This window comes from Hermetia illucens, chromosome 2 (assembly GCF_905115235.1).
Source record: "Hermetia illucens chromosome 2, iHerIll2.2.curated.20191125, whole genome shotgun sequence".
In the NCBI taxonomy this organism is placed as follows: Eukaryota; Metazoa; Arthropoda; class Insecta; order Diptera; family Stratiomyidae; genus Hermetia; species Hermetia illucens.
In genome coordinates, this window is record NC_051850.1 from 16,305,512 (window position 1) to 16,318,107 (window position 12,596).

A 12,596-nucleotide genomic window follows, 5' to 3' on the forward strand; every position below is an offset into this window, starting at 1 on the left:
GTTGGCGAGGGGACGCTTCGTCGGGCTTTTGTTTCAAAGCAAAATTAAATAGTTTATGGTCCGTGAACAATGTGAACAGCCTGCCCTCAAGGAAGCAATGGAGGTATTTAATGGGGAGGTAGGCGGCGTGTAGCCCACGGTCGTAGGCGTTGTAGTTATGTTGAGCTGGGTTGACTTGCTTCGAAAAGAAGCTCAAGAGTTGCCAGCTTTGATTCACCTTCTGGTAATAAACGGCGCCTACCGCGTTGTTTGAGACATCGACGAATACAGCTAGGGGTGCAACTGGTCGAGGAAATGCCAGCAGTGTTGCATCATTAAGCTGTTGTTTGACCGTCTCAAACGCATGGACGGCCTCAATAGAACACGCCACTTTCGCGGGAGTTCTTGGTTTTAGGCCCAGACAAGTAAGCGTTAAGGATCGCGTGGTGATGAGCGGCCTCGGGTAAGAAACGACGATAGAAGTTTAACATGCCCAAGAACCTTCGCAGATCCTTCGCCGTGGCTGGCAGGGGAAAGTTCTTTATCGCTTCCACCTTGTCTGGGTCAGGTTGGATACCGTCAGGGGTAATCATATGGCCGAGATATTTTTACCTGTTTCTGTAGAAATCTGCATTTTTCAACGTTTAAAACAAGCCCGGCCTCAATGAGACGTTGAAAAATGCACTTGACAACAGTTTAGGTTTCACAGGACAGAATGGATGATTCTCTGGAGAGCCTGCGCAGAGTTGCACAAGCGCATGGCCTCTATCTGCCGTTGGGCTTAGAGACCAAATGAATGATGGAAGGTCTGCAAACACGGAGGCATCGCCGAGTTGAATTCACCTCTGATTCGCCGCCTCACTGACTGCCTTCAGCGTCTGGTGCCAACGTTCCAGTACCCCATTCGCCTGGGAATAGTACGCAATTGTTCACTGTGATGATGACGACGGGAACACTAAAGCGTGGAATCCATTCTTGACACAGGGCCTTAGCACATGACAGTGTTGTTGCTTCCTTCAGAGGTATTGCCTCAGGCCACTGTAGTCACTTGTAGTCGCGCCTATAATGTCGAGGTGTACAGTGTGGGAGCAACTTTTCGAAGTAAGGAATAAAACTATTCCTTGCAAGCATGTATATTGATTCCCCACCTTTGGCATGCGATGCACTCTCTGAGCCAAGAGTTCATGTTCTTGTTCATGGACGGCCAGAAATACTTGCTGAAGACTGATCGATTGCCAGGATGCGCCGAGCGAAACACTTCCCTACGAAAAGAGGATGGAATATATGGCCTAGGTTCCTTTTCAGAGATCTTGCAGTAGCTAGTGGAATATGAGCCGAAGATAGGGAATTCCTTGAACTCGTATTTCGGGTGTAATTGCAGGCTCTGGAGAACTGCGTCATTCTTCTGGGCCATAGCGATTGCCGAAAAATCGATTGCGGCTGGGATGTTGATCTTGAAGATCCGGGACAAACCGTCAGCGACTAAGTTGTCTACCGGACACATGCTGAATGTCCGATGTGTACTAGCTAATGCAAGCTAAGTTGGCAAGGGAACGCTTTGTCGCGCTTTTGCCTTAAGTCAAAAGTCAGGGGCTTATTGTCTGTGAAGAAAGTGAGCCGCCTATCTTCAAGGGAATATCGGAAGTGCTTAATATTCAGATACGTGGTTAATAATTCGCGATCATAGGCGCTGTAATTCCGTGGGGCGGGATTCAACTGTTTTGAGAAGAAATCCAACGGTTGCGAGCTTTGATTCACCTTTTGGTGAACAGCAGCGTCTACTGCTGTATCTGAGTCATCGACAAACACGGCTGGAAGTGCATCTTGTTGAGGGAATGCCAAAGGAATAGCAGCTACCACCTGTTGCTCGGTGGTTTCAAACGCTTGGATGGTCTCTGTAGACCGCGCAACCCCTCGCGAACCCTTGGTATTAGGACCAAAGAGGAAGGCATTAAGTAATGCCTGGTAGTGGAGTGCTTTGGGCAGGAAACGACGGAAGAAGTTTACCATGCCTAAGAACCTTCTAAAATATTAGGCAAAGACGGCTTTACGGTTTTTTACCATCGCATCGCGTTGTCTCATGGTTCACGCGGTGGCCTGATACAATACCGCTGGCCGAAATTTCTGCACAATCATTCGAGTCTACCCTGTTCTTGGAGTTAAATAAATTCCTAGGCTTCAAGCGCCATTGGACGACTGCGAACCACCCGCAATCCAATGGAATGCTGGAATGCTAGCATAGGACGCTGAATGCCGCTATAATGGCACACAGTGACTCTTCCCAAGGCCTGCCTTTCGTTCTACTTGGCCTACGTGCAGCCCATTGTGAAGAGTTTGCCATTGTGTCGCTGTCGGTGTTCATCAAGGAAGCACTCTCTCACCACTCCTCTTTATTCTTGTTATGGATACCGTCACACGGGACATCCAACGTGCGGCGCCTCTGAAGATCTGAGGCGCCTGGCCTCTGCCTCCCTGCTCTCATAACAGCAGCCACGGTCTTAGGACTTTGTGGCATCAAAACGGCGCACTACAGTACTAACTGGGTTCCTCGGAGGGGCCACTGGTACTGGAGGGACCACCTAATCCCTTACATCTGTTCCAATATCGTTACCGGAGAAGAACGAACGAAATAGCTCAGTGGACGATTTTGGATATCAAAGGGGCTTTTTGCTACACATCACGAGCACCAATACAAAATACCCTACTTCGGAAAGGGGCCAGGAACACCGTGACCTATTAGAATGACAAAATGTGAGAAATCAGGCTAGTTTTATTATCATGAGAAACCTAGGATTTTACACAGGGTGGAGTACTATCACCGCTCTTGAAAGAGCAAACAAATATTGGAGTAGGGGTACGTTTGAGAAAAGCCTCTGTGACTGAATCTAGTTGGAATTGAGGAAGACTAATAATTGGTGTAGGAGGGCGGAGCTGAGCTACAATTCAGTTAGTAGCATTCAATACAAGGCGCAAGCGTGATCTTTTGAGACCTGACTGTAAGGGTTAGAATTTAAACAGGAGAGAGAAGTCAAAGTTTTGGAAATTACGCTAGACAAAAGGCTACTCTACAAGACGCAGAAGAGTTCTGATGATTTGTAGGTCCATAGGAAGGAAGAAATGCGGATGCAGCGCAAAAATATTACACAAGATATGCATTGCAAGGCCTAAAACCTATGGGACGGTAATCTGGGCAGATAGAAATGAGCTCGGTGCAGTCAGTCAGGGAGCTGCACAATCTTCAAAGACTAACTTGTGTCAGTATCACTTGAGCGATGACAACATACCCAACAGCATCCCTGGAGGTCTTGCTGAGATTGACTCCTCTTCATCTTTACATTTTTTTAAAATCATATAAAAAATGTTCATCAAGTTATATTTCTGCGACATAGATTAAAACGAAATATTTTTCCCATTCAAATAAAAACAGTGACGAATACAATATAAAATAAATCTTGTTTTAAAGTTACTGACAATTTTTAATTACTCGTCGACACATGGCTTTGATTCCAGTCCAGCTTTCTGTAACAATTGATTCAATTTCCGTGTTTGGTGGACGAAATCCAAATTTTGAAGATGGAAGCTCCATGACTATAACAAATGGTATCTTCTCAACTCCATAAGCGTAGTCTGCAATGGACCCATGCACTGTCCTATGGGTCAGTTTGGATATACTTCCGCAGCGGTATGAACGGCCGGTCGCTTTCTTGATCGCCGTTCGACCGCATTCCGCTAACTGCTGCAGCTTCTCCCAGGAAGGAGGAAGATCCCTGTTAGAAAATATAGTGGAATTAGACTTTCTAGTACAATGCTATACTTACTTTGAGTAGCCCCAGGGATACATAAGTGACTGGGCGTAGGAATGGAACGAAAGGAAGAACTTGATATTGGGGCTAAATCTTTTTAGAACATTTCGAATGGCTCGAGTTTCTGGTTCCGAGAATGGAACTTCTCCTTGGAAAGTACTTTTGCCTAAACGTGATAAGCCTCCTTCCCATTGAAAATCATAGTTTCGATTGCAGTCAGTCCCGACGTATCTGCAGTTGGGTATAGGGCGACGATTTTTCCTCCATGAAACATTCTGAAATGAGAGTGAAAATCATTTTAGAATAGACAGACACAATTTTTGCCAGGCGTTTAAAGGACATCTACTACCTGGCACGTTTTCCATGCGATATTGGAAAAACCACTTGATTAATGCATCGATACAGATACTTACATTGATTTCTTGAAAACTATACCGAAGAGGAATGATAATTAAGTAAGGAAGGTATTCTAGGGAAACAGAGGTGAAAAATGGATCCAGGTGGCAATCAAAGCCCCAAGCCATGATGCGACTATCGTGCCGAGGGGTTATATGTGGCTACGGACGGTGAACTTTGGGCATGAAGCGACTTCTAGTTTCAAGTCTTGTCTCAGCAAAAAGCGGTTTTGTCAAAATTGACCTACTTTCCTCCAGTAAAAGGAACTTATTCAATAGGGTACCAATCTAACCGGGACCTAGTTCTTAACGGACGAGCAGAAGTAGGCACCTTCTGCCAGCACTTCCCACCCCGAGCTCTAGTCAGCTCCACCTACTGAGGCCAAAGTCTTATCCACGGGTAACCATTTGCCTCCGGGGAATACAATGCCTTTGGATTTACTGAACATCCAAATTGCGCTAAGGCTAAAGTGAAAGGATCGTCCGGGCTCTTGTAAACGGCGACAATTCCATTGCTAATTCACTATTTTACAATGGCGGATAAATGGGCTGCCAAAGAGCTACGTGGCGTAGAATAGTGGAGGAGGAGTGCAAACTACTCGGGAAATCGTGGAAGGAGTTGAAGCACATCTGCAGGAACCGATAACGATGGCGAGTAAATTGGAGGCAACTAAAGGTTGTCACTGCCTCATCAGATATACATTTGGTAGGATACCTGTGCACGTGCACAGGGAGAAAGAAAGGAAGGATACTTTGGAGGACACAATGGGCGGAAAGTCTAAAGAGGTCCCCGATGGAATCGCGGAGGGCACAGAGTCTGAAAGGACAGGAAAGAGTAGAGGAGTGGACCTGCTGCTCACAGATGAAGTCTCCAGATGACACACAGGCGGCCTGGTATGATTATGCTTCAGGTTAAAGTTGCATGATTTGCAAGTCCTCACACGACATCCTCGTGGTGGCCGCTGTAAACCGTCTTCGGAAGGGCCAAGAGTGTGTAGGGCCGGGCTGGGAGTAGGCTCATTCAACTGACGAGGATCTGCTTGTCTGCTGGTCAGGTGTTAGGGGCGAGTGGATCTGGCGGGGGATGAGCCGAAGCTACAGTCTGGGGATCGTCCTCCCTGCACTGGAGAAGGTGCTAATGAGATCATAAGCCAAGGTGGAACAGCATACGCCGAGTCTGGTCTTTAGAACCAACCAGGCCAACTCTGAATACCTTGGGGACCTTCAAGTAAGATCCTTGCCCTGGTGGTCGGACTAGCCAGGGTGGACATTCTTCCCAGACTACTCCTGGGACCAAGATATGGGACTCAATTAACAAAAATAAAAATAATAAAACGGAGAGAAGAAGAGGTGGTGATGCTTGGCGCATCATCGGACGACGAGCTGCTCGCATCAGTCAGGAGACAGTAGCCGTCGAGAGTAGCACACTCGGTGCCAACCGTAGCGCCGTTGTGCCGAAACCAATCGCTGGAACCTTCTGGAGCGAGGCGGCAGACGGACCATTGGTTTTCAACCTGGAATCCACTGCCGTCAAGCTGGGTGTAACGAGTACCAGACATAGTACTCCTAACCGGAAACCCTTGCCGCTGGGGGCTCCCTCAAAAGTTAAATTCGAAAAGAACGGTCGGTCACCACAAATCAGCTAAGAAGCGAAAGTCCTCTGGTGTTCTGCTCAAAAGCCAGTGCCAGAAAGCCATGCATATTCTCAGCAAGATTATTAAGAATAAGGAGGTCGGTATTGTCGACGAGCGGGATGAAAATGACCTCACTAAATACCAGGCGTCTGTAGAGGAATATAGCAGCAAACGCTTGACAGACGAGCAGAAGATGCTCTGAAACGCAATGGATCTCAAGACGAGGTCGAACAAAAGCACAAGTGGAGCAGAGTGGGCAAGAGCTAGGATGTTAAGCAATATCTGGAGAAAAGTAAGCAGCAACAGGCAGCCGACGAGCCACGAAGTTCGAAACCCTTCAGCGATCCCAGGAGGATCGACTGGAGAAAGTTTGGTCAAGTAGTTAAGAACAAAATCTCCGGTGGGCAAATTGGCAAGATTGGCAGGACAGGCGAAGTGGAGCTCTGGGCTCTGGAAAAGCATTCCATACCGCCTATAAAGTCTCGTGCTTTACTAAATACTGCAAGAAGACACTGTCACAGTGGAATAAGGATCTCTCCAGCTTCAGAAAGCTGACTAGGGAAATTTTCAACATCTGCTACAGCCATGCAAGGACTGCCTGAAGAAGTACAAGTCGGCCATCAAGACCGCCAAGAGGCGCATTGGATTATATCCATGCAAAGTACCAGGATAATTCAGTCGGATCGGGTAGGCTTGACCAGAGCTGTGAACAGAGGTGCACCCCAGGGTGACGTTATCTCTCCGGTGCTCTGGTTAATAGTGGTAGACGAAATTTTACGAATATTGGATAACAGCGGGGTGAAGGTAGTCGCGTGCCGGCGACTTGGTGATATTAGTGTCAAGGATGCTTCCGTTCATTATGAGTGACATAATAGAAAGAGAGTTGAGAAAGGTGTGACTGTGAACCGCAAGAAGCGGACTCGGCATAAATCCAACCAAGATGGAAGTGATGGAAGGGTACCTGAATTCCACCTACTGTAGCTGAATGAACAAAGATTGTTTCTTTTTTCAAATTGGAGATTGAACATGGAACTGCGGGTTAAGAAGGCCTGTATAGTCTTGCATGTCTGCAAGAGAACCTTTGCAGAAAAATGGGGTTTCTGGCCGAGAATGGTTCTCTGGATGTACATCGCTGTGGTGCGTTTAATCCTAACGTACATATGGTGCCACGTATGGTGGCAGGCTTTCAGCAAAAAGTACAATAGAACGAAGCTTAATAGCATTCAAAGAATCATGTGTGCCGGTTCTACTGAGGTTCTGCAGTCCTGCCCGGTAGATACTCTCAATGTACTTCTGCATCTCCTCACCTTAAACCTCTAAATTAAATACGTTGTAGCGTGCAGTCCCGTCAGACCATCTGAGTCCAGATGCTGGACAGCGAAGCCCTTCGATCATAGTAATATCCTAGACGAAGTACCTAGGAAGATCTGGGCATTCCCCACCGTCTATGCCATACGCAAGCTGGCCTACACGACAAACTTTGTTGTGGACTTTCCAATTAGGGAAGAGTGGAAGTCTGGCGGCGTGTTGCAAAGTTATGACACAGTATTGTTCATTGATGGCTGAAAGATGGTGTTTGGAGTTGGTGCAAGTGTTTTCTCGAATACACACAGTGTATTAGAGTCGCATGGTCTCCCAAGCTTCGCCAGTGCATTCTAAGCGGAAGTACTAACCGACAGCCAAGCGGCCATTAAGGCCTTGTACTCAGCGGCGACATCCTCCAGGCTGGTGGGGTAGTGTAGAAACGCGCTGGATAGTCTGGGTGACATGCTCAAGGTCACCATCCTCTGGGTTCCCGGCCATAGGAATATAGAGAGGAATGAGTGGCATGTCGGATTGACCGGGTGAGGCTCTGCTCTTGGCGTCCCTTCGGCGGGTGCAGTCGGAATCTTAGATGGCGAAGGCTCACCACTTATGCCAAGTTAAGGAGGATTTTCCCTTTAAACAAAACCCGATCACGAGAGCTCCTGCCCAAATGCATACAAGATTACGGCTGCCTGCACGGGGCACTGACCCATGCCGCTGTGGAGAAGAGAGGGGAAATCCTCAGTCACTTCCTCTGCGACTGCCCAGCTCTAGCTAGAGTCAGACTACGGGCACTGGAGGGATGGGAGAGCTACTTTTTTTTCGTGAATGCTACGGGCTGGCTCTGAAGATTTGATTGGACTCTGCTTCCCTACTCTCATAACAGCAGTCACGGTCTTAGGAGTTTGTGGTATCAAAACGTGCACCATAGCGCTAACTGGGCTCCTCGGAGCGGCCACTGATACATACCATGACCAAATGCCTTTAGGGACTCTGATTTTAGGACTCTCCAGGTTATAAAGTAAATTTCCATAATATTCGTTGACATTAACAAAAAAAGGAATAAATTAAATGTATTTTCTAATTATAAATTCGGCACTCACCGTCTCATGAGTATATTCGTATCCATCAGCATTCACAACAGGAACAATTATGAATCCAATTTGTTTTAAAATATCTACATTTCTGAAGCACTTCTCGGTCAATTGATAAATGCAAAACAGAGCGGTTGAAATTGTTATCCACTCCCTACCATGAGTTCCAGCTTCTATAAATACCCACTGTCTCTCCCTCTTCCTGCTTCCCTTATTCAAGTCGATTTTGATCGCCTTTATTGACCGCCCCTCGAATGAAGTCCCGATCGGAAAAACGGTTACAAATCTACTATACCTCCGAGCTAGATAATCCAGATAACAATTTATATCTTTATGTCTTAAATAATCGCCCAATATGTTAGGTTTTCTTATATCCATCTTTCCGGTGGGAAACGCTAAATTAAGTCACTAAGATATTAACAAAGATATCGAAATATTAACACGGACAATTTTATTTTTTGAAATAATTCCTGATATCGGAAAAAATGACAATGACACTTGGTGAGACATGGGAGCAATACCGAGAAAGGATCACAGAACTCGATGTAACATTGGAAATTTATCTACTGAAAACTTGTTGTGCGGTTGCTACCGAATCAAGGGTACTTCTCAGGATTTCCGTATTCATGCGGAAAACTGTTGAATATAAAAGTGCTTCATCAAAATTGTCGATCACCCATGGTTTCTGGGATGCTTTCAAATAAAGATAGTTTTTCACATTAATAGATTTTTGAGTATCTTTCGTGAATTTTGTCCCTTAAATGGTAAAGATACTTCGTACCAAGGATTCCTTCATACCAGGACATTTCGCATATCACTGAAGTCGACAAAATTTCGGTCGCACTACTTTCTCGATACACAATAGTCGCTAATAACCTCCACCGATTCATTCATTATCTTCGAACAGGAAAATAATCCTTGCGTTTGCGACGTTCTACTCTTATATATATGCACGTAGTTGCTTCCATTCAATTGTTGAAAACTTCCGCAATCGTACCAGTCGCCAGTAATGAAACATTTTTCGCATAGTAAAAATTTGTCATACGTACTTCACCCTCCACCCCCCACCCCTCATGAAATTCGTTTATAATTTGCGTGAGGGATTTTTTTAACTGATATCCTTGCAAAATATTCATATTTCTAGTGGAATCGCAGAAGGACATGCCGAATGTACTGGCAATTCTCCTGCAAATCGCAAACTGGATAAGACTTTCTATCGTGATGTTTCCAAAGGACTCCTGGGGTTGAGAAAGAGTGGAGGAGTCTTTGCATTTAGAGAGTTTGGTTAACCTTTATATTATGAGGGAAATTTGCGAGTTATGTCCTTCTTGATATCTGATTTGAATTGCTGATTAGTCAAGTTCAGGAGTTGAAACAATTGACAGAGAAGGGTTTCGCGAGTGAGTATTGTAAAAGTAGATTTTTGAATGGGAGCCATAGCATGCCTGCATTAAGTGAAGCGTTGCGAATAGTAATAAAAATTTGAATGTTTAGATATATAAGCTGATGACATTAAAGTTTGGAGCGTGCTCGTGTTTTCATCCCGGATACAACCTTCCCTTCCTTCCCCTTCCGTCCCCTTCCTTCCTTGCTGACTTAAAAGTGAAGTGAAGTGAAGTGAAGCGGGGTTTACTTGGAGTCATCTCTTGATGGAAATCCAGCAGCAAGACGCGAAAAAATGAAGTGAAAGTTAATTTATCTCTTTCAATGTAAGAAGCATCGGGTAATCTAGGTTTGTATGCATTTCTCACAAACATAGCGTTAATCCCCCCGTACAAGCGCCGCAGCGCGATATCACTGAAAAAAGTCCTTAAAAAGTAATCCCCGTCCTTTTTCATGCATTGCACTTTCAAACACAACATGGACCGGAAAAAATTATCCTAATGCTTTTGCTGGGCCTGTTCTTTGGGTCCCGGCCATTTTGTCGCGGAAAATGGCAGACCTGAGGGCCAGGCCGAAATCGAGGAAAATTGAAAATCTCCACAACCCTCGGGTCGCAAAAATTGATAAAAATGCGAAATCGTCGGAATGCTGTGGGAGGTACCTCGTTCGAACGGGGATTCGACCCAGATCCAGGAAATGCAAGAATTTTGACGCTACGGTGCCGGGACCACGAGATATCGTGGAAATGCGTGGCTGGCCAAAATCGAAGAAAATTGAAAATTTCCACGACCCCCGGGTCGTAAATGTTGATAAAAATGCAAAATCGTCGGAATGCTGAGGAAGATACCTCGTTTGAACAGGGATTCGACCCAGATTCACGAAATGCAAGAATTTTCACGCTACGGTACCGGGAACGCGAGATATCGCGGAAAATGCGTGATCAGGTGGGTGGCCAAAATCGAGGAAAATTGAAAATTTCCACGACCCCAGGGTCGTAGAAATTGATAAAAATCCAAAATCGGCGGAATATTGTGGGAGAGACCTCATTCGAAAGGGGATTCGACCCAGATTCACGAAATGCAAGAATTTTGAAGCTACGGTACCGCGAACGTGAGATATCGCGGAAAATGCGTGATCCGGCGGGGTGGCCAAAATCGAGGAAAATTGCAAATTTCCACGACCCCAGGGTCGTAAAAATTGATAAAAATGGAAAATCGTCGGAATGCTGTGGGCGATACCTCGTTCGAACGGGGATTCGACCCAGATTCACGAAATGCAAGAATTTTGACGCTTCTGTGCCGGGAACGCGAGATATCGCAGAAAATGCGTGATCCAATGGGGTGGCCAAAATCGAGGAAAATTGAAAATTTCGACGACCCCAGGGTCGTAAAAATTGATAAAAATGCAAAATCGTCGGAATGCTGTGGGTGATACCTCATTCGAACGGGGATTCGACCCAGATTCACGAAATGCAAGAATTTTGACGCAACGGTGCCGGGAACGCGAGATATCGCGGAAAATGCGTGATCAAATGTGGTGGCCACAATCGAGGAGAATTGGAAATTTGCACGACCCCCGGGTCGTAAAAATTGATAAAAATGCAAAATCATCGGAATGCTGTGGGAGATACCTCGTTGGAACGGAGATTCGACCCAGATCCACGAAATGCAAGAATTTTGACGCTACGGTGCCGGGACCCGAGGTATACCGGGAAATGCATGATCAGATGGGGTGGTCAAAATCGATTAAAATTGAAAATTTACACGACCCCAGGGTCATAAAAATTGATAAAAATGCAAAATCGACGGAATGCTGTGGGCGATACCTCGTTCGAACAGGGATTCGACCGAGATTCACGAAATGCAAGAATTTTGACGCTACAGTGCCGGGAACGCGAGATATCGCGGAAAATGCGTAATCAGATGGGGTGGCCAAAATCCAGGAAAATTGAAAATTTCCACGAGTCCAGGGTCGTAAAAATTGGTAAAAATGCAAAATCGTCGGAATGCGGTGGGCGATACCTCGTTCGAACGGGGACTCGAAATAATTATCCTAATGTTTTTGCTGGGCCTGTTCTTTCGGACATTCTGTCGCGGAAACTGAGTGACCTGAGGACGTGGTCAAAATCGAGGAAAATTTAAAATCTCCACGACCCGCGGGTCGTAGAACGTGATTAAAATGCAAAATCGCCGGAATGCTGTGGGCGATACCTTGTTCGAAAGGGGATTCAACCCAGATTCACGAAATGCAAGAATTTTGACGCTACGGTGCCGGGAACGCGAGATTTCGCGGCAAATGCGTGATTTGATGGGGTGGCCAAAATCGAGGAAAATTGAAAAGAGAACTTTTATTGAGAGGGTCGTTGAACATGCATAGTATCTGTCGCTGGTGTTTTGACTTTGTTTAGGCTTACCTAACAGCCTCAGAGGTATCTAACGAAAATCGGTCATTATTCTAACCCTCGTCGTCGTTATGTTAACCTTCCTTTCCTATTCAGCAAATAACTACTCACCAGCATTAGTAGTGTGAAATCTTGGAATTCCTCAATTGCCGTGATTGTAACCACACAAACCTCACTCTTATGTTAACATCGCAGTTCCGGGTTCCATTATTCCAACGAAGATGTGTGCCTGACAGGAAACAAGCAATTAATGCTGTCAATTAAATAATAGTATTTGTCCTCAAAGAACAGTAGCAGTTACGTTCCTTCCATCGTTAACATTATTCCAACCCCAGTGGCACATCAGAAAAGTGTAGTCCTTTAAGGAGCAAGGATGGAGCTGTCTTCTCTATGGCTCTTTTCTCTTCTTTTTCTTCTCCATCAGCAATTGTGGCTGTTGTTGTTATCCACCCTGTTGACACGCAAACTTGAAACAGTAATTTGTTTCGTTTGAATTCTTCTCAGACTAATGTCAGCTCATTACGCGACATCACAGAATCGCATTATTGAATAAGAGTCAGAGATCTCAGAATGAATCTACCGCACGACACCATCTTTGAGTC

General features: G+C 45.6%; 1 protein-coding gene across 1 annotated transcript; it reads right to left on the bottom strand.

Annotated features, from left to right (window-relative positions):
- Positions 1-3,442: 3,442 nt before the first annotated feature.
- LOC119647684 (carboxypeptidase B) lies at positions 3,443-8,770 on the bottom strand. Its single transcript, XM_038048765.1, has 3 exons — positions 8,220-8,770; positions 3,798-4,057; positions 3,443-3,746 (listed from the first exon to the last, which is right to left on the bottom strand). Exons 1-3 carry the CDS (start codon positions 8,586-8,588, stop codon positions 3,443-3,445), a joined length of 933 nt encoding a protein of 310 aa, XP_037904693.1. The 5' UTR covers positions 8,589-8,770.
- Positions 8,771-12,596: the final 3,826 nt, after the last annotated feature.

What these genes read in the sequence shown, in the direction of transcription:
- LOC119647684 (XM_038048765.1), bottom strand. Translation starts at nt 8,588, where the DNA reads ATGGATATAAGAAAACCTAACATATTGGGCGATTATTTAAGACATAAA. An exon ending in ACGAATATACTCATGAGACG is followed by an intron (nt 4,058 to 8,219) that starts GTGAGTGCCGAA and finishes CTCTCATTTCAG; the next exon opens with AATGTTTCATGGAGGAAAAA. An exon ending in TATCCCTGGGGCTACTCAAA is followed by an intron (nt 3,747 to 3,797) that starts GTAAGTATAGCA and finishes ATTTTCTAACAG; the next exon opens with GGATCTTCCTCCTTCCTGGG.